We start from the raw sequence: 21191 nt of genomic DNA on the forward strand, positions 1-21191 counted from the left end.
GGGAATCTGCTTTCTTTGTGTGCTCTATATTCTGTTGACCAATGGCCAGCTCACTATACAACACAGTCTTGGAGCCAATGACTTGTTCATCTGGGCAACATGACTAGCCCAACACAGTTAGCTTTGACAGAGGATGGTGATCCTGGCTGTTTCCAGGAATTCAGGACTAGTGATGTCGTCCTGCTGGTGGATGTTAAGGATGTTGTTGAGGCAGCACTAATAGATGTGCTCTTGAAAGCGTACAAAAAGGCAGCATGGGTGCAGGATTTAAGGGAACTGATGGGAATGGCAGCAATAGAGGTAAGATTTGTGGCTAGATATGGGAGAGCCATAGGATACCACTGGCACTGAATGTAAGGACACAGAAAGTGAGAGCAGTGAGTTGGTGGGGAGAGAGAGGTATACTAAGGGTAGGGACCAGATGGTGAGAGTTGAGGCTGAAGGGGTAAGACCATGAGGGTTGAGAGAGGATTAGCATGGAGGATGAATTGTGATGCGGTGAGATACAGATTTTGGTGGTATTTCATCTGTTCTGCCATAAAATTACAGAACAACTCATTGAAAATTCTAAAATTAAGTTCAAGGGAAATAATGATTTAAGTTAGGAAAGTTTGAGAAAACTATTTCCACTGCTCAGTCACTTTAAAGTCAGGCAACCTAAAGTTAAGAGTACACCATCAAAGGGACAATTTAGGATAACTTAATCACTCTGAGGTTTGCTGGGAATGATGTCCCATCCATATTAGCTTATAAAAGACAAATTTTGGAAAGGTATGTTGAAACAATAATAAGCAAAAAGCAAGGAAGTGTGTTTTTAAGGAGGAATTAGATGGATTCTTGACTAACAAGGAGTCAAACGTCACTGGGGGGGCGGGAGACCACAATCAGTGCAGCAGTTAATCTCATTGATTGGTGAAGCAGGTATGAGGGGGCCAATGGCCTTCTACTCCTCCTAAATCAGACGATTGTTATGTTCTAAGTGAAACTGATCGTCCCAATAGGCTTGAGGAGCTGAATGGCTTCTTCTAATGCTGTAAATTCTTTATTATTGGCGAATTTCATATGTATACCCCTGAGACACTGCTCACCTTTATTATGGGATCCAAGAAATGAATGATGCTTCACCAGCTTTCTCCTGCTGACTTTCACTCATCAGAAAAGCTTGCGGAACTGGAGAAGCATCACATAATGACCTTTAGATTATGAGTACTAATTAAAAATATTGTATCTGACCCCAAGTAAACATCTGGTGATGTTACTGATGTGGCAGCACCAAATTACTGCGACTTCAACCAATTGTCAACTCTCAGAGCCAACAGTTAGGCCTCTGGGTATCATTGAGTCAGGTAATGACTGCTAGCTTACACCAGAGTCTCGAGACATTTGCCTCATTCAAAGTTGAGGTACTGAATATTATGGTACAGCATCCAAACAGCCATTATGCCCTATTTTAACATATTCAAAACACCTGACTTCATTTCTCGGAGGCTACCAAGGATGAGTGAACAACTTCAACCATTTCTTGATGATCAGCCACATTTCAGGCACTGTTGGAAGATGAGCATTGTTTCTTTAAGGCTGTCCCTTTTAGGTCCACATTTTGAAACAGGAAAGTAGACCTTTCTCCTCGACATTGTCCACCCAATCCACGCAATCCAGCTGCAGAATTGGTTAACTGTGCTGTGTTTGTGAGTGGGGCACTCACAATGTGCTGTGTTTTTTTTTCTCTCCTACAGCCCAACGAGTTGGAAGAAAAGAAGGTCCCACTGATGTTTTGCTGCTATCCATTCATCTTCAATTTAAATGCCAAGATTCAGATACTTCACGTGGATTCAGTTTTGGAGAAAACTGTAAATAATTTTGAATTTAGGGGAAAATCAATAATTAAAATTTGGTTATAACCCTCATTGCTCTACTCTCCTCCTTTTAAATGCTCCTTAAAATCTACTACTGTAAGCAATCATTTGGTCACCTACCCTAATATCTCCTGATGTAACTTTGTGGCAAATCTGGTCTGGTAATGTTCTTGTAAAGCGATTTGTAAAGTGTTACTGTGTTGAAGGTACTATTTAAATGCAATTTTTTGTTGTAATAAAATTCCTTCTTTGCTCCTCTTTCTTATAAAATTCTTTAGCTAGTGTCCAGCAGAGAGGGTTAATGACTGCTCACAGATTACTGGCACGGAAAGGCTGAGCAACAGTTAACAATGAATCTCTGAGGCACTGCTTTGAGCTGTTTGGGAGGAAGGTCAAGTGCAAATTGTTCCTCTCCATTTTTTATTTTGAGTTGACAAGCAACAATGCTGCAACATACACAGTGCAACCTCAGAACCTTTGCCTTCTGGAGAAAGCATGTGTGGACCCAGCAATGTCTGGGATACAGAAGGTTATGGATATTACTGAGAACATGCAGCTCAGAAACAGGCTATTCCACCCAACAGCTTAATGCTGATTCTTAGGCTCCACATGAAGCTCCTCCCACCTTACCATATATAACTCCATCCACATTTCCTTCCTTTTCTCTCATATATCTGTCCAGCTTAACCTGAAATGCACCTTCGCTGTTTGCTGCCACTATTGCTTACGGAAGCAACTGCCATCAATCTCCGGCTAAAAAAGTTTCTCCTGAATTCCATATTCACTAACTGGTGCCTCTTATGACTGGTGAGAAGCCGAAAAGCCTTCTTCTACGTTAGTTTTTCAGAACTGAAGAAGGGTCTCTTAACTCAAAATGCTAACTCTGCTTTCTCTCCATAGATGCTGCCAGACCTGCTGAGTTTCTCCAGCAATGTTTGGTTTTGTCCTCAGATTTCCAGCATCTGCAGTTCTTTGTTTTTATCATTTAAATGTCAATTGGATTGAAGTTTTCTTTAACATGATGGTAGTGTCTCCTGTTTCTAATTTGTGTTGTTAGAAAGCCTTTGTCAAAGCAATGAATTTCACATGCCGTAACATCTGCATGGGAAGCCCTGAACCTCCCAAGTATCCCATCTTCAACTTGAAGGTTAACCGCCAAGACTTAGTCTCTGATACTTTTAAGAAGCTGATACAAGTTGATGAGGAGGATCTGAGGAAGGAACTCAAGGTAAAGAAAAATCACTTCAGCACTCTGTCATCATTAATGGACTTAGCTGTTTGGGTTACATTGTTGCACTGGTTATATTATTGAATTTATAATCCCAAGATCAGTTTAAATGTTACCATGACAATTTGAGAATTTCAATTGGGTTCAAAACATCTGGTCAAAAGGTGTTTTGAAGCTGTTGGATCATTGTGAAAATCTGACTGGTTGAACAATGGAAGGTCCATGTTTACTTGGTCTGGCTGAATTGTGACTCCAGGCCCAGATAACAGGATTCATTTTAGTGGTCTCACAGTTATTTACAGATGCAATGCTGATGGTTCAAGAACAAGGTTGGAGGGCAAGGTCTTAGGGAAACTGAGTTATGTCAAACAATCACATATGTTGATAACATCGTAAAATTTGATATGTTCACAGAATTGTTACAACATAGAAGGAGGCTTTTCGGCTTCTCACTTCTCTGCATGCTCACCAAATGAGCACAGCACAAGGTGAAATTCCCCTCCTTGTCCCTGTGACCCTGCACACATTCCTTGTTCAGATAATAATCTAGTTCCCTTGTATGAATTTAACTCAGAATTTTTGAGTTGCCCTCAATGCAGAGTAACCTCAGCAATCTGCACTCATTTCCCTTTTATCTTATGAAGAGAGATTGAGCAGTTTAGGCCTACACGCTCTGGAGTTTAGACGAATGAGCAGAGATCTAATTGAGGTGTATAAGATAAAAGATTTAGGGGAATTGCTTAGCTCAGTTGACTGGATATGATGTAGATGATGCCAACAGCACAGGGTTCAATTCCAACACTGGCTGAGGTTACTATGAAGGTTCCACTTTCTCAATCTCTCCCCATAGCTGAGGTGTGGTCACCCTCAGGTTAAACTGCCATCAGTCATTATTCTCTAATGAGAGAGCATTCGTATGGTCCAGTAAGAATATAGTGATTTTACCTTTGGGGAGGTGTTGTACTAATGGTATTATCACAGGACTGTTAATCCAGACACCCAGGAATATTCTGAGCATCTGGGTTTTAAACCTGCCATGGCGGAGTTTGATTTTTTTAAGAAGTGGCATTAAGAGTCTAATGATAACCATGAATTCATTGTCTACTGTTGGAAAAACTCATCTCCTTTCAGGAAGGAAATCTGCCAACCATACCTGGTCTGGCCTACATGTGATTCCAGACCGTCATCAATGTGGTTGACTCTTAACTGCCTGATAGGCAAAAAATTCTGGCCCAGCCAGCAACACCCTCTTGCCATGAATAAATAAATAAATACTGCAAAAGGAGATTGACAGAGTATACATAGAGAGGATATTTCCTCATGTAGGCAATCCGGAGCAAGAAGTCAAGAGTTTTAGGAAGAGGGTTGGCCGATTTAAAGCAGAGATGAGGAGAAACTGTTTCACTCAAAGGGTTGTGAATCTGTGAAATTCACTAGTCCAGAGTGTGGTTAATGCTAGGACATCAGTAAATTTAAGGAGAAGGTATCCAATTAAATTAGTAATGGGTTAAAGGGTGATGGAGAGCGGGCAGGAGAGTGGAACTGAAGCTGAGATGTGATCAACCATGATCATTTCTGCTCCTACTCCTGTTCTTATGTTCTTGTAAGTATGCATACACACATGCGCATGTAAACACATATAAAGATAAAAATGGGTCATGTACAGTACAAAGGAAGATAAATAAATATACAGTTCAGAGTCCCTGAGGCTTAAGGTCTTAACCTGAGACCACAGTTAGTTTGTTGGTTTTGTGGATACAGTAGTTAATTTAAAGTTCTCAGTTCCTGATATGGTCTGCATGGGAACCATGACCGTTCCTCTGAGCAAGACAGAATAGTGGAGACACTAGCTTCCTTTTCAGTCATCCCCAAAAGATCTAGAATCTCCATGAAGTACTCATTCCAGTAGGAGATTCCTTTGGGTGGCTTCATCTATCACAGCCATGGTGTCAATGTCCAGTTGTTAACATCTTCTGATGACTGCAGTAGGCTTTGATGGGTCTAAATAGTATGGAGTCTCTCGTCTCACAAGCCCCTTCAACCCTTTCCAACCCCACACACCACTTTCATGGGTGATCCATTGGTTCCCTCAACTCAACCTTGATAGATTTGCATTTTCCAGCAATTTGTCTTGTCTCAATCATATTGGCCATGGTTCCAATGAGCTGGAAGATTTAAAAAATCATATCTTCAAAAGTAAAAGGGTGCAGTCTCATGACATGCTGTTGAAAGGAAACTCAATTCAGAACTAGAATGGTTGAGGTGAGTGGATGGGGAGCTAAGCAATGCATTGCTTTGTTAACTTTCATAGAAATCGTAGAATCCCTACAGTGTAGAAACAGGCCATTTGGCCCAACAAGTCCACACCTGCGGTCTGAAGAGTATCCCACCCACACCCATTCCCCTAACCTATTACTCTAAATTTATCCATGACTAATTCACCTAACCTACACAGCCTGAATACTATGGGCCACAATTCACCTAACCTGCACATCTTTGGACTGTGAGGTAACCAGAGCACCCAGAGGAAACCCGAGCTGACATGGGGAGAATATGCAAATCCACACAGACTGGAATCAAACCCAGTTCCCTGGTACTGTGAGGCAGCAATGCTAACTACTAAGCCACTATGCCACCCCACTGTTTTGTCCTGTCCAAAACAGTAGAACTAAAACAGAGAGTAAATATAAAACAGGTATTTCAGTGATGAGTGGTCAGTCTACAAAACAGGCTTCCTAGGGAGACAGTGGTGGTAGTTAGTATTGATCCATTCAAAGGCAAGTTGTATAACTTTGTTTCAACAATTAACATTTTGAGATACAGTATATGATTAATTTGAGACAAACATGTTTAAGTGTGGTGTGCTTCCGAGGAGCAGGTGAATTGAACCAATACAGTACAACCTCAATTATCCAAACATCAATTATCCAAATTTTGGATTATCCGAACAAGATCTCAAGGTCCTGTAAAACGGCATTCAGCAACTCAGCATTCGGTTATCAGTTAAACAGCATTGTGGCGGCACTGCTGGATAACCAAGAAATGTTCAGATAACCGGCACTCGTAAATTACTACTTGTTTACAATTGGATCAATTATCCGAACGTTCAATTGTCTGAATAAAAATCTCCCCACCCGTCTCATTTGGACAATTGCGATTCTACTGTACTTCCCAAAACTCTGCAACCTGAGGTTCTCCTCAGCTCATCGCTGAGTCTCATATACAATAGCATCACTATGATTGCATCATGTGACTACCAGAATGATAGAAGGTTCAAATGATGGGTTTGGTCTCTCTTCATCTTGTAATTTCTGTATCATTATGTATATCTTTTGTATTGACAGCCAAAACCAGAGTGCAGATGTGCAACTATGTTTCTGCACAAGTATTTGCAATGATTTTTCTTTCTTTAGGTGAAGTTTGAAGGAGAACTAGGTATTGATTTGGGAGCCGTAAGGCAGGAATTCTTCCTTTCTCTCTTTAAAGAGTTGATTCAACCAGATTTTGGAATGTTTATTTATCGTGAAGCCTTCAGAATCATTTGGTTTCCCCCAGAGGTGAGCCATAGTAACTTGTTTAAGAAGAGCAAGGTGCCAATGTGAATAGATGGTACTCCCATTCTCCAGACATTGCAAAATAATTTGAAAATATTATGTTGCTTCTAAGCTCCATCCCAAACTGCCAAGTGCTTTCCAATCAGCTGCATTTTCTCACTAAAAATGTGTATTGTGGAATATTTCAGTCTTTGTTTATCTCAGTCTGACCATGTAACCTGAAAGTCGCAAACAAACAGTACTTATCCAATATATTGTGAACAAAACCAATACATATTTGTTACATCTCTGTATATTAGATGTATTTATGTAGAGTGTGTATATAGATTTCATCCTGTACTGTCTCTAAGTATCATTTTTCAGGTACCACACTTGATATGCAAGATAGGATATTTACATTTGATTAGCTCAAACTTGAAATTTATTTGTTAAAACCTCTTTCCATTGCTATCTTGCATTTGGATTCAACTAAGTAACTAAATATAGGGTTTATAATGTAGCAACAGTATCACATAATTACATGTACCAGAAAATGATCAAACACACCTGTACAGTTGCACTTGGTATGTTTGAAAAGTGACAACCAACATTTTCTGGGTCGGTTTCTTCCTCTGCTGCTGGGAGTTTGAGAATGCTAATGATTTATGTCTTTAGCAATTGAAATAGAGGCACAGAAAATAAGAGCAGGCATAAGTCATTTAGCCCATCCAGTCAGCTCCATCATTTAATATGATCATGGCTGATCCTCTAACTCATTCCCCTGTTCTCACTTTCTCCCCATATCCTTTGATCCCTTTAGCCTTAAGAACTATATCTAACTCCTTATTGACATATGGATTGATATATTCTTTTGTCCTCATTATAATAGATCTCTGTGCCCATTAGAAACTATTACCTGCTTGGAATACTGTGTGGCCTTGTTGTGTATAACTTCAGCGTGGTCTACATCCCATTCCCACTTGCACTCTTCAAGAAGCTACTGGGCGTGAAGCCCACTTTGGAGGATCTGAAGGAGCTGGAACCTTCTTTAGAGAAGTAAGTTGCCAAGTCAGTGGGCAATTTTTTCATTTGGTTGCAGATTTTATGCTTTTGCTATTAGTGTATTTGTTTAATGAAATACCTGGTTCAGTGCTAGGCACAAGTCGTAGGGAAGTATAGACAACAGAAAAAAGAGGAGGATGAAGAGGTACGAAAAGGTAGCGCCATTTGTTTACAGAGGTTACAAGTTCCGAATGAGCTGGGAATTATTTAATTCTTTGACAATGTCCAAATTCTCTCCCTTCACCTGCACAACTATTGCAACATCATTAAGTATCATTTTTACTGAAAGATTATCTCAAATGAATCGAAACATACCATCCAAAGAAGTATCTTCCACAAAAACATAATTCCAGAAAATCTATTGCATCCAGAATGTCACATTCTCAAACACTCTGTCCAGTTGGATCCTCTACCTTTGGGTCTTGGCGTAGAGGGGACAACTTCAGCATTTCCAGGTGACACAAAACTTCGCAGATTGGTAAACAATGAGGAGTACAGTGTGGAACTCCAGTAAGACATTGATAAGTTGATAAGTGGGCAGGTAGGTGGCAGATGACTTTCAATGCAGAGATATGTGAGGTATTGCAGTTTGGTAGGAAGAATATTGATATACAGTATCAAGTAAGGAGTACAATTCTACAGAGGGTGTATAGACCATGGGAAGTGGAAAGACAGATAGACAGATCTAAAGTAAAGCATACAGTATCCTCAGCTTTGTTAATAAGGATATAGAGTACAAGAGCAAGGAAGTGATACTGAACTTGTTTAAGCCACTTGTTAGAACTCAGCTGGAATATTGTGTAGAGCTCTGGGTGCCATCTTATAGGACTGCAGAGAATGCAGAACTGATCCGCAAGAATGGTTCCAGGAATGGGAAATTTCAGTTTCGAGGACAGGTCGAATAAATTGGGATAGTTTTCCTTGGAGAAAGGAAATTTGAGAAGGGATTTGATAGAAGTTTACAGAATCATGAGCAGGCTGGATAGAGCTGTTCCCGCTCGTAAAAAGAACAAGGTTTAAAGTGATGTGTATATGAAGCAAGGATGAAATGAGGAAAAGTTTTTTCACTCAGCGAGTTGTTAGTGCATAGAAAACACTGTCGGAAGTGTGGTGGAGGCAGCTTCAACTGAGCATTTAAGAGGGCATTGGCTGATTATTCAAAGAAGAATAATATCTTGAGGATTTGGGAAAACACAGGAGATCGGCATCAGGTAATGACGCTCATTAAACGAGCCATGAGGGGCAAACTGTCCGCTTGCTGCACTGTAACACCTCTGTGAAATTGTTCCCTTTCTCGGCCAGTAAAATCAATTGGCAATAAGCTATCAATTTTCATGTCATGGTAAAGGTTCTACATTTCTGTGGATAATTTAAAAGGCAATTATGTACAACGAAACCTTAAAATAATGGAGAAGCCAAGGTTTGTTATGTCTGTGTGAAGCAAGTAGCATAATTGACCATCAGTTCTAAAGATTCACACCTCATGGTGTTCCTCATTATCCTCTGAAATTTGTGGCTGTTGTTTGCATTAATAACTTGTGCATTAATAATTTGCCATTCATACTCTGTGATTTTTTTTTCAATGAAACCCAGCCAATTAAAGATTCTTGGGCTATGTATATCAGTCAGTCAGAAGTACATATTCGGTGGAGCCTGCAAAACTACCTTGCATTGACCCATGTTAGTCCAATATCTTCAGAAAGGAAAAATCTAAGAAATAACCAATTGTTTTATTTCTGTCAAAATGTCCCATATTCATTTTAAACTCCAATCATTTTTTTAGAGGATTCTCATCTTTACAATAGTTTGCTGTAATCATAACAGATTTATTCCACTACCTTATTTTAATTTCTGACTGTGTTTCTAGATCCCTGCAGTATGTTCTGGACAATGACATGGACCTAGATATAAACTTTTCCGTGAGTAGAAAGGATTTATGTCAATCACATTGGAACATCTCCATATAGCTTTTATTATGTACTTAATGTCAGTGTAAGGAACATTTCTACCAAGCCCAATTTGTGGCCTCACCAGCTTAGAGAGATAAACATTTACGCATGTATAATGCTTTCCATCTCAAAAGCTTTCAAATCTCTGCAATGAATTATTTTCTGAAATCATATTAGAGGTTCTTGAATGATGTCAGGAATGAGAAAGTGACAAAGGAGGCTATCAGGTCCACTGTGAAAGAATTTTATAACAATAATAATTTCCTTTGTCCTGCCTTTAACCCAAATACTTTATTTCCTTTTTCAAGTACTTGTCTAATACCTTCCTGAAAGTTAGTAATGATTTTGCTTCCTCTGCCCCCTTCAGCTTGTGCTTTCTAGATCACAATACCTCACTGTGTAACTTTTTTGCTCCTTGTACTGCCTCTGGTTCTTTTGCTAAATACTCTGAATGCCTGTCCTCTGATTCGCAACCCTTCCACCAATGGAAATAGTTTATCCTTAGTTAATCTACCAGAACCCTTAAAGGCTTTGAAAAGTTGTTTCAAATCTCTCCTAACCTTCTCTAAAGAAAATAAGCTCAGTCCATGTATCCCTGGTATCAATAGGTAATCAGTGCTCTTGTAATGCCACAGTAGTGTCCCTGTGTCTGAGCCAGAGGACTGGTTTCAGGTGCCAGCAACTCGAGAAATCAATGTAAATATTGATTAAAAATGTCTACAATAGTTAAATCTATCTGCATAATCTCCATGGTTTCCTACTAAAGTGTGGTGCCCAAATATGCTGATAGTATTCAACCAGCGCATTACTCAATGTTTTGTAATGGCTGAACACAATTTTTCCATTTTTAAATTCTTTCTCTCTATTTGCAAAGACAAGGATCCAGATTTTGTTTGTTAGTGTCAGGACCAGTTGAGAAGGCTATTGAAGTAATATGCATTGTGGATAAGGATGAGCCTGTTGATGTACTGTACTTGGATTTCCAGAAGGCATTTATCAAGGCTCCATATAAAAGGCTATTGTGCAACACAAGAGCTTATGGTATAAGGGGTGATGTACTAGAATGGATTGAAGATTAGCCAGCTGTTAGAAAACAGAGAACATGCATCAATTGATCTATTTCAGATTAGCAAGATATGACTTGTGAGCATTGCAAGAGTCTGTGTTGATCCCTCAAATCTTTACAATTTATATCAGCACCTTAGATGAGGAAATTGAAGATGTGATGGCCAAGTTTGCAAATGACACAAAGATAAGAAAGGACATTGGTTGTGAAGATGATATAACAAGGATGCAGACTGTTATAGATAGGTTAAATAAGTGGGCAGAGGTCTGGCAGATGGAGTGTGTTGAGGAAAATGTGAATCTGTACACTTTGGCAGCAATAATAAACAGCAGGGTATCATTTAAAAGGAAAACAATTGTAATTTTGCACTTTCTTTTGGAAGGGTGTATATGCAATGGAGGTGGCTCAGAGGAGCTTAATCAAATTGATATCTTGAATGAATGGGTAATCTTATCAGGAAATATTGGATAGGCTGGGCATGTTTTCCATAGAGTTCTGAAGAGCAGCAATTTTTTGATTGATGTTTACAACATCCTGAATTGTCTTGACAAGGTGGAGTTGGAAAGGATTTTATGTCTACAGGTGAGTTAGAATTAGGGGACACGGCTTTAAAATTAAGGGCTGAAATTTCTTTCCTTCTGAGAATTGCGCAACTTTGGAACTTTGCCTTATAATGTGCTGGAAGCAAAAAGAAATACTGCAGATAATGGGATCCAAAGTAGACAAGCAGGAGCCTAGAAGAACACAGCAAGTTGGGCAGCATCAGGTGGTGGAGAAGTCAACATTTCAGATATAACCTTCCATTCCTGAAGAAGGGTTACACCTGAAATGTTGACTTCTCCACCTCCTGATGCTGCCTGGCTTGTTGTGGGTTGTTCCAGCCTCCTGCTTGCCATAATGTGGTGGAGGCAGAGTCAGTGACTATTTTTTAAAACTGAGGTAGATGTGTTCTTGTTAGGCAAGGAGATCAAAGGCTATCAGGGAAAGTGGAATTTGAAATAAAACAGATCAACCATGATTCTATGAAATGATGGAGAAGGTCGTAGGACTGAATGTTCATATTAGGGGTTGCATGTTCCTGCACCTGTCAGTCTTTCTGATCCAGCACTTCATCTGAAATTTTAAAAAAGTGCATTTTGCTAGTGAAAAACTTCTCAAGTGTAGTTGTAGGAAATTACCATTTAGTTTATCTTGCTTGTCCTGATTCTTATCACAAAGAATCACTCATCATTAGCTGAAGAATAATGATTCACATCACAAGGACAAAAGGAGTCATGCAACACCAAGTTATAATCCAACAGGTTTAATTGGAAGCACTCTAGCTTTCGGAGCGCTGCTCCTTCATCAGGGCAACCACCTGATGAAGGAGCAGCGCTCTGAAAGCTAATGCTTCCAATTAAACCTGTTGGACCATATCTGGTGTTGTGCGATTTTTAACTTTGTACACCCCAATCAAACACCGGCATCTCCAAACAAAAGAAATCATAACTGACTCTTTTTTTAAATGCAGATTACGTGGGAGGATAAGCAAGTTGAGCTCATTCAAAATGGCAGTAACCAAGCTGTGACAAAAGAGAACAAGTATGTTATAAGTAAATGGAGCTACAGTGAGGTCAGAGTTTTAGACCTCTTCCTTTTGTGTTTAGTCGTCGATCTTCAGCTGTTCCAAACAAAAGACTTGCCTGCTGTATTGTTAATGAACAGGCTTGATTGCATGCTTAGCCCTAGTTCCTTAAAGAGGAAACTTGGCAAATGTTACATTTTCTGAGAATCTCCTTGTCTTACTTTTGATAGATTTGAGGGGTAAGCTGAGGGCTATTGTTTTGCAGCTAAGGTTTTGTTTTGTTTTATATTTCTTTGACTTTCTACAAAGCGGCTGCTAGAGGTCAGGTCATGTCTGGTAATGGAGGTGGGATGTGGGAAAGGCTTGATGGACCAGTTGGTCTTTCCCTGCCCAATGCTGTTTCTGCCAGGCATTGAGTAGCCTCTAAGCAACTAAAATTAAAACTCCAGCCTCTCCCTGAAGGACCTACCCCTACCATCCATCTCCTCAACTCATGGGCCTCACCTGAGTTACAATAAGGTTGTGATTAAATGAGGCCGTTCCCATAACTGGTCTGGGCCTCTGGGCATCAATACAGCCTCTGCTGTCTTGTCAGCAGAGTTGTGTTGCCTATTATTGTCCATTTTTGACAGTGGTCAAAGGTTACCCCAACCCAGGGAGACAAATATCATCGAAACTGCATTGTTGGTAGTCTGTTTGTGTAGCATACTTTTGGGTCATATTTTAATGTTGCTGTCTCCTTACCATGAAAGGGAGGAATATGTGAATGCCTGCGTAAATTACATATTCACAACATCAATTCAGGAACCCTTTGGTGAGTTTCGAAGAGGTTTCTACAAAGTTTGCGACGAGACTCTACTAAAGTTCTTCCAGCCACAAGAGCTGATGGACATATTGATTGGAAATGATGACTATGATTGGAACATTCTGGAAAAGGTTTGAAAACTATCCATAACCTGTACAAGAATTATTCTGTCTAGTATCTGACTCTCCATGAGGTCGCTATTTTAATACAGGGAAACATGGCAGATAATTTGCACAAAGCAAAATTTCAGAAACACTGACGGTACAACAGGACTTATGTAGCACCTTCTTAATGTAGAAGACGTACCAGAGGAAGAGAATGAGCTTATATTTAAAGGATGCGGACTGTTATTCTCTCCTTGATGACTCCATGAACTCTATGAAAGATCGATGAATACACTTATGAACATTAATAGGGAATTTAGTGGCCCTGCCTTTTAATCAGAAGCTCCAGGTTTAAGTTCCACTCTGGGACATTAGGGCCAAGGAAGGTGTGAAAATCAAGGTGAGATGAGTATCAAACTGCAAATCCTTCCAACAATGGCAGTTAAGAGCAGTAGAAATTCCGTATGATGGAAACAAATTTGGAGCATGCCCCCATTACCATACATAGCCCTGGATCACAAGATGTGTGTAAAAGGGTACATTGCTACAGTGACTTGAAATCCTTGGAGGGGATTGGTGGCGGTGTGTTGGTTGACTTAGTTGGTTAGACTGCCGGCTGGTATGGATCAAACTGGTACTAACATCATGGGGTTTGATCCCTTTTCCACCTGGATTGGCTTCAGAACATGCTTCCTTGCTGGCCCATGGTAGAGTTTGCAGAACCGTTGGCCATAGCTGTCTTTAAGCAGAGACATCAAGAACAATGATGTGACAATGTAAGGATTTGAAATGCAAGCATATCCTGAAGGGTTTGTCCTATTGTGACCATAAAAATTTTTTTTTTATATAACAGAACACCACATACAGCAACAATTGCAGCAGATCACATCCAACCATTGTGATGTTTTGGAAAGTGTTCCATGACCTGTCTTTGGGTGAGAAGAAAAAATTCCTCTGTAAGTACTCCACTGAGCTATACAATTTAGACAAATTCGACATACAGTTAGAGTCATAGAGATGTACAGCAATGAAACAGACCCTTCGGTCCAACCCGTCCATGCCGATATATATCCCAACCCAATCTAGTCCCACCTGCCAGCACCCGGCCCATATCCCTCCAAACCCTTCCTATTCATATACCCATCCAAATGCCTCTCAAATGTTGCAATTAGACCAGCCTCCACCACTTCCTCTGGCAGTTCATTCCATACACGTACCACCCTCTGCGTGAAAATGTTGCCCCTTAGTTCCCTTTTATATTTTTCCCCTCTCACCCTAAACCTATGCCCTCTAGTTCTGGACTCCCCCACCCCAGGGAAAAGACTTTGTCTATTTATCCTATCCATGCCCCTCATAATTTTGTAAACTTCTATAAGGTCACCCCTCAGCCTCCGACGCTCCAGGGAAAACAGACCCAGCCTGTTCAGCCTCTCCCTGTAGCTCAAATCCTCCAACCTTGGCAACATCCTTGTAAATCTTTTCTGAACCCGTTCAAGTTTCACAACATCTTTCCAATAGTAAGGAGACCAGAATTACACGCAATATTCCAACAGTGGCCAAACCAATATCCCGTACAGCCGCAACATGACGTCCCAACTCCTGTACTCAATACTCTGACCAATAAAAGAAAGCGTACAAAACGCCTTCTTCACTATCCTATCTACCTGCGACTCCACTTTCAAGGAGCTATGAACTTGCACTTCAAGGCCTCTTTGTTCAGCAATGTTCTCTAGGACCTTACCATTAAGTGTATAAGTCCTGCTAAGATTTGCTTTCCCAAAATGCAGCACCTCACATTTATCTGAATTAAACTCCATCTGCCACTTCTTGGCCCATTGGCTCATCTGGTCAAGATCCTGTTGTAGTTTGAGGTAATCTTCTTCACTGTCCACTACACCTCCAATTTTGGTGTCATCTGCAAACTTACTAACTGTACCTCTTATGTTCGCATCCAAATCATTTATGTAAATGACAAAAAGTAGAGGGCCCAGCACCAATCCTTGTGGCACTCCACTGGTCACAGGCCTCCAGTCTGAAAAACAACCCTCCAGCACCACCCTCTGTCTTCTACCATGATTTCCCACGCACAAAGCCATGTTGACTATCCCTAATCAGTCCTTGCCTTTATAAATATATGTACATAGTGTCCCTCAGGAAATCCTCCAACAACTTGCCCACCACCAACATCAGACTCAGTGGTCTATAGTTCCCTGGCTTGTCCTTACCACCCTTCATAAACAGTGGCACCACGTTTGCCAACCTCCAGTTTTTCGGCACCTCACCTGTGACTATCGATGATACAAATACCTCAGCAAGATACCCAGCAATCACTTCCCTAGCTTCCCACAGAGTTCTAGGGTACACCTGATCAGGTCCTGGGGATTTATCCACTTTTATGCATTTCAAGACATCCAGCACTTCCTCCTCCGTAATCTGGATATTTTGCAAGGTGTTACCATCTATTTCCCTACATTCTATATCTTCCATCTCCTTTTCCACAGTAAATACTGATGCAAAATACTCGCTTAGTATCTGCCCCATCTCTCCTGCAGCTCCACACAAAGGCTGCCTTGCTGATCTTTGAGGGGCCCTATTCTCTCCCTAGTTATCCCTTTGTCCTTAATGTATTTGTAAAAACCCTTTAGATTCTCCTTAGTTCTATTTGCCAAAGTTATCTCATGTCCCCTTCTTGCCCTCCTGATTTCCCTCTCAAGTATACTCCTACTTCCTTTATACTCTAAGGATTCATTCGATCTATCCTGTCTATACCTGATATATGCTTCCTTCTTTTTCTTAACCAAACCCTCAATTTCTTTAGTCATCCAGCATTCCCTATACTTACCAGCCTTTCCTTTCACCCTAGCAGGAGTATACTTTCTCTGGTTTCTCGTTATCTCATTTCAGAAGGCTTCCCATTTTCCAGCTGTCCCTTTACCTGCGAACACATGCCCCCAATCAGCTTTTGAAAGTTCTTGCCTAATACCATCAAAATTGGCCTTCCTCTAATTTCCATCGTGAGATCACCCACAAAGGGTCTCATAGACTCAAGGGGTGGCATTTAAGGGAGGCAGCTCTGCAAGCTTATCTTCTTTATATCCCTATCCAATTTCCTTTTGAAATCATTAATTTTATCTGGAACCAATGCCTTTCTGCACAGTGAGTTCTAGAGTTAGGTCCATTACAATCTACTGTTTAATACATAACTTCAAAGTTTTTAATCTACTTATTAAAGATAAACATGGTTCATTAGAGTAGAGCTTTATAAATGCTGAATTTTCATTTTGTGCCTCAAGTATTTTACTAGAGGTAACTATTTTTTAAAATGTTCTTCAATCAAAGTTTGTGCGAAGATTTGTAGCTCGGGTGCTCGTTGTTGTGGTTCTGTTCGCCGAGCTGAAAGTTTTTGTTGCAAACGTTTCGTCCCCTGGCTAGGCGACACCTTTCGCAGGAGGCTCCCAAGCACTGATGATGTCGCCTAGCCAGGGGACGAAACGTTTGCAACAAAAACTTCCAGCTCGGCGAACAGAACCACAACATGTTCTTCAATGTAAAAACAGGTTACTGATTCTTGATCTAATTTAGTAATTGGATATGCTTGAGCAGGTGAATGCTTGTTTCTTATCTAGCCTATACTAATATTGGTCCCTTCACTTTTAGAGGTATCTCATGCCTTTTATGAGGGTTAAGTGAAGATTCACTGCAATGACACATGTTGTGAAGGAAGACAAAGATAAAGAATGAGTTGAAAAGTTGCATTTTTTTGTTGCTGCAGCAACACAGATTATGAGAGGATCAGAGAGAAGTGTAAGGTTAGAGGCTGTGAATTCTCTCACACACACACCCACACACACACACATACACACACACACACACACGTGTCAGGGGTGTGATGGAATGGTCTCCATTTTCCTAAATAGGTGCAGCTCCAACAACACTCAAGGTTTGACATCATCCAGGGTAAAGTAGCATGCTTGATCATCACCCCAACTACTACCATCAGGATTCACTCACTTCTGTCCTCAATGCAAAGTGGCAGCAGTGTGTCCCATGATCAAGATGCAATGAAGCAATTTGCCAATGGTTCTTACACAGGACCTTCCAACCCCTCGATCTCTAACACCTAGAAGGATAAGGGCAGCAGACACATGGGAATGGCCCCATCTGTAAGTGCACTCCAAGCCACACACCATCCTGACTTGGGATTCTTTCACCAACATTCACTATTGCTGAGACAGAATGGTGGAACTCCCTCCCTAACAGCACTTATATCCCAAGGACTGCAATGGTTCAAGGAGTCCAAGGTCAAGTTTCAAATGGTTTTGAAAGTTTATCTTCTTTATGTTCTTTATGTCCCTATCCAATTTCCTTTTGAAGTCATTATTTTTTTATCTGGAACCAATACCCTTCTGCAGTGAGTTCTAGAGTTAGGTCCATTATAACATATTATTTAATACATAAAAATATATACTTATTAAAGATAGACATTGTTCATTAGAACAGAGCTTTATGAATGCTGAATTTTCATATTGTGCCTCTCAAATGTTATACTTGGGATAACTATTTTTTAAGAAGTTCATCAATGTATAAATGAGTTACTGACTCTTTATCAAATTTAATATTGAAGATAAACAAATTATGGCATTGCCAATATCATATGAAAGGAAGTGTGTAGATAGTTGCAGTGTGGAGGCTCATTAATGCCTTAGTAAGTATGGGCTAATTTGGATATCTGAGACATCAAGTTATGTCAGACATGAACTTTGTCTCCTGGATGTTAATGAAACAGTTCAGAAAATGCTCTTTCAGAGTCTTTCAACTCATGTGATACAGCAGTTGGTGAATTAGTTGGAAAGTAGGGGCAATGGATGACAAGCATTTAGTCACAATGTTCCGTCTATCCTGGCATGGAGCAGCTTTGATGGACCAAAGTATTCTTTTCCTGACTGTCATTTTTGATTCATGGCATATCCGAATAGTTGAAAATGTGTTGCTGGAAAAGCACAGCAGGTCAGGCAGCATCCAAGGAACAGGAGAATCGACATTTCGGGCATAAGCCCTTCTTCAGGAATAGTTACAGACATGAAGCATATAATATCATTGGTATGGTTTTACCGATAATGCAGTGTTAACAGTTAAACCTCTTTCCTCAGTATTTCTTACAAGCAAGGATCGACTTCCAGTGATGGGAATGATGTGCATTAACATACATATTACCCTGAGCCCACTTTCGGAAGACAACTATCCAGAGGCAGATGTCTGCTTTAGTACCCTGAGACTTCCAGAATACAGCAGCGAAGAAATTCTGAAAGAGAAACTGATGACAGCTATTAACACTCAAGAAAGATTTGACAAATTATGAAGCACGTTTACAATTAGAGAAAAAAGGCAATACATCCCATTTGGACTGTATTTTGACTTTTAATGTTATAATCTTAAGCACTTGCATCATCAAAGCTTATCACAGTTACCCACCCACATTAGGCAAATGGCACTATCATTTGCTTTTACCGTAGACCATCAAATACAAAGGTGTTACTTTCACTTATTAAATATGTCATTTCAGGAGACCTATTTCAAACAGTGGTTGGCATTTGGTCATTTGGCCCCATTGAATTTAAGTGGAAGTGACCATAACACTATGTCATAGCGTCTTACAGCATAGACCTTTCGATCCAACCAATTCATGCCGACCATAATCCCAAACTAAACTACTCCCATCTATCCTTCCAAACATTTCTTATTCATGCACTCATCCAAATGTGTTTTAAATATTGTAACTGTCCTCACTACAACCACTTCCTCTGGAAATTCACTTCACACATGAACAACTCTGTAAAATTGACCTCTCATGTCTTTTTAAAATCTTTCTCTTTAAAAATGCGTCCCCTAGTCTTAAAATTCCCCACCGTAGGGAAAAGACATCTGCCGTTCACCTTATTAACACCCCTCTTGATTTTGTAAACCCCTGTAAGGTCACCTCTCGACCTCCTACACTCCAGCGAAAAAAGTTCCAATCTATCCATCTCCTCCTTATAACTCAAACTCTCCATTCCCAGCAACATCCAGTCATCCGTTACATACTACAGGGGAAACTGGCCAGGCTGTTATGACCAACTCACACTCGTTTTCATGTGGGCTTTTAATCAGCCATGTAGACCAAACAGTAAGTGGGGAGATGGGGGTAATTTGTGCTTTTTTAAACAGATTGTTAACAACATGACTTTGCAGGTTTATTCATCAACTAGACTGGCCATCAAATTCACAATTCCACCCATTTTTAAAGTATGTACTTTTATTACAGTGGCCACTTTTGACAGTTGACAAATTGTGTTGACACCAGTATGCCCAACATATGTGGCAGAGACAGCGTTCAGTATCCTAGATGTATAGGGTGCTTTATTTTGAAATCTTAGCTTGGATATTTCCTTCGGCTGTTATGCTTTTACCCCCTAACAATGCATAGATACATTAAAGGGAACACTAATTGATCACACGAGGAAGAATAGAATAATAATGAGAAATAATCAATTTAAAAGACAAGTAATGGGATGGACGTTCACCTGGAGTGTAACCTAACACCAAGACCATTTGTCTGGAATGATTGGAATCTATGCTGTGTTCTGAACAATTCAGTATAATTTGGTAGCTTTGGAAGATTCCAGACAACAATACAGTGGCAAGCCTGTTAAAGAGAGTCCAAGTTCAGATTTTGAATTGTTTGCATACACAGGAATGTGTTGGACATGAACCTGAGGGGGTTTACTAGATTGACATCTGGAATGCACAAGCTGTTTTGTGAGGATTGATTGGACAGGCTGGGCTTACCTTCACTGGAGTTTAAAAGATTGAGGGGTGACCTGATTGAGTTTTATAACATCCTATGAGGTCTTGACAAGGTGGGCGTGGGAAGTGATGTTTTGTGGGTAAGTCCAGAATGAGGGATCATTGTTATAAACTTAAGCAACACCCTTTTAGGACAAGGATGAGGGAAAGATTCTTTTTTTCTGACAGTTGCTTGACTTTACAATTCTCTGCCTCAAAAGGTGACGGATCTGGAATTACTTATCATTTTTAAGGTGAGAATTGGTAGATTATTGATCAGCAAGGGAATCCAAGGTTATCAGGGTTGGATGGAAATGTGAAATTTAGTAAACAAACAAATCATCCATGATTTATTGTAGGTCTGAGCAGGCTTGAAGGGTCAAATCATCCACTTTTGCTCCTAATTCAAATGCTTGGGACTACGGTGATAAATTAATTTTCCTGCAACTGAATCAACTCCTTTCAGTGGATTTATCATTTGATTTCTCCACCATCTGATTGGCTGTGGCAAAGTTGGATGACACATGAGGCAACCATGTCTCCCATCATTAGATCACTACTGGCAGATGCCTCTTGCTGAAAAGTCATTGTCTTTGTGGACAGGCCCATTAGCCTGATTCACAACCCATCATCAGGAAAACGATCTAGACCAAGGTCAAGTAGGGTGATTAGGTTTTGGTGTGGTGGAGGGTAAGGGGACAGTATGAGGTTCCGACTATGCTGGATGTCAACCCATTACTCAGAGGTTTCTGAGTGGTTTGAGTCAAAGGATAGGAATGCCACCACCACAAACTAAGGCTCAGTGCCCAGGGTCTGATCACTATGGTTCCAGCAATTAGAGATCATTCTGTGAGGAACCAGGATAGAGGTGGGCAAGATGATTGTGGAGGGAAACACCAGGTGCTTTCAAAAATAAATTCCATTTTGATTCCAAACACTTTTGATTATTAGTGAGAAAAATAATGGAGATGGGTGAAGAGGCCGGCTGGTGATAATGGGATTGAGGCAGGAATCCTGCAGGAAAAAGGCCAAACCAGAGTTGGCAAGCTATTAGGTTACTGATTTCACATATCGCCAAAATAAAAATGTGACAAATATCTTTGTATTTATGTGTTAATGTTCTTTGGGACCATATGTAATAAATTTGAAGTAAATAATTATTGGGAGATCATATATTGCAAATAAAAGGTCACTTAAAACCA

The 21191-nt window shown here is 40.2% G+C and overlaps 1 protein-coding gene across 1 annotated transcript in view; it reads left to right on the forward strand.

Moving 5' to 3' along the window:
- The window catches only part of LOC122539481 (putative E3 ubiquitin-protein ligase HERC4), a 46903-nt gene extending 25712 nt beyond the window's left edge, over nt 1-21191 (forward strand). Inside the window, exons 15-23 of the mRNA XM_043674359.2 lie at nt 1737-1850; nt 2914-3084; nt 6498-6641; nt 7507-7673; nt 9547-9598; nt 12205-12275; nt 13011-13194; nt 14021-14123; nt 18318-21191. Coding sequence (XP_043530294.2) covers nt 1737-1850; nt 2914-3084; nt 6498-6641; nt 7507-7673; nt 9547-9598; nt 12205-12275; nt 13011-13194; nt 14021-14123; nt 18318-18526 — 1215 coding nt within the window. The 3' untranslated portion in view covers nt 18527-21191. The remainder of the gene's footprint in view (nt 1-1736; nt 1851-2913; nt 3085-6497; nt 6642-7506; nt 7674-9546; nt 9599-12204; nt 12276-13010; nt 13195-14020; nt 14124-18317) is intronic.

This window comes from Chiloscyllium plagiosum, unplaced genomic scaffold, assembly GCF_037043375.1.
Source record: "Chiloscyllium plagiosum isolate Xiang-an unplaced genomic scaffold, Cpla_swu_hap1 HiC_scaffold_36, whole genome shotgun sequence".
NCBI classification, from domain to species: Eukaryota; Metazoa; Chordata; class Chondrichthyes; order Orectolobiformes; family Hemiscylliidae; genus Chiloscyllium; species Chiloscyllium plagiosum.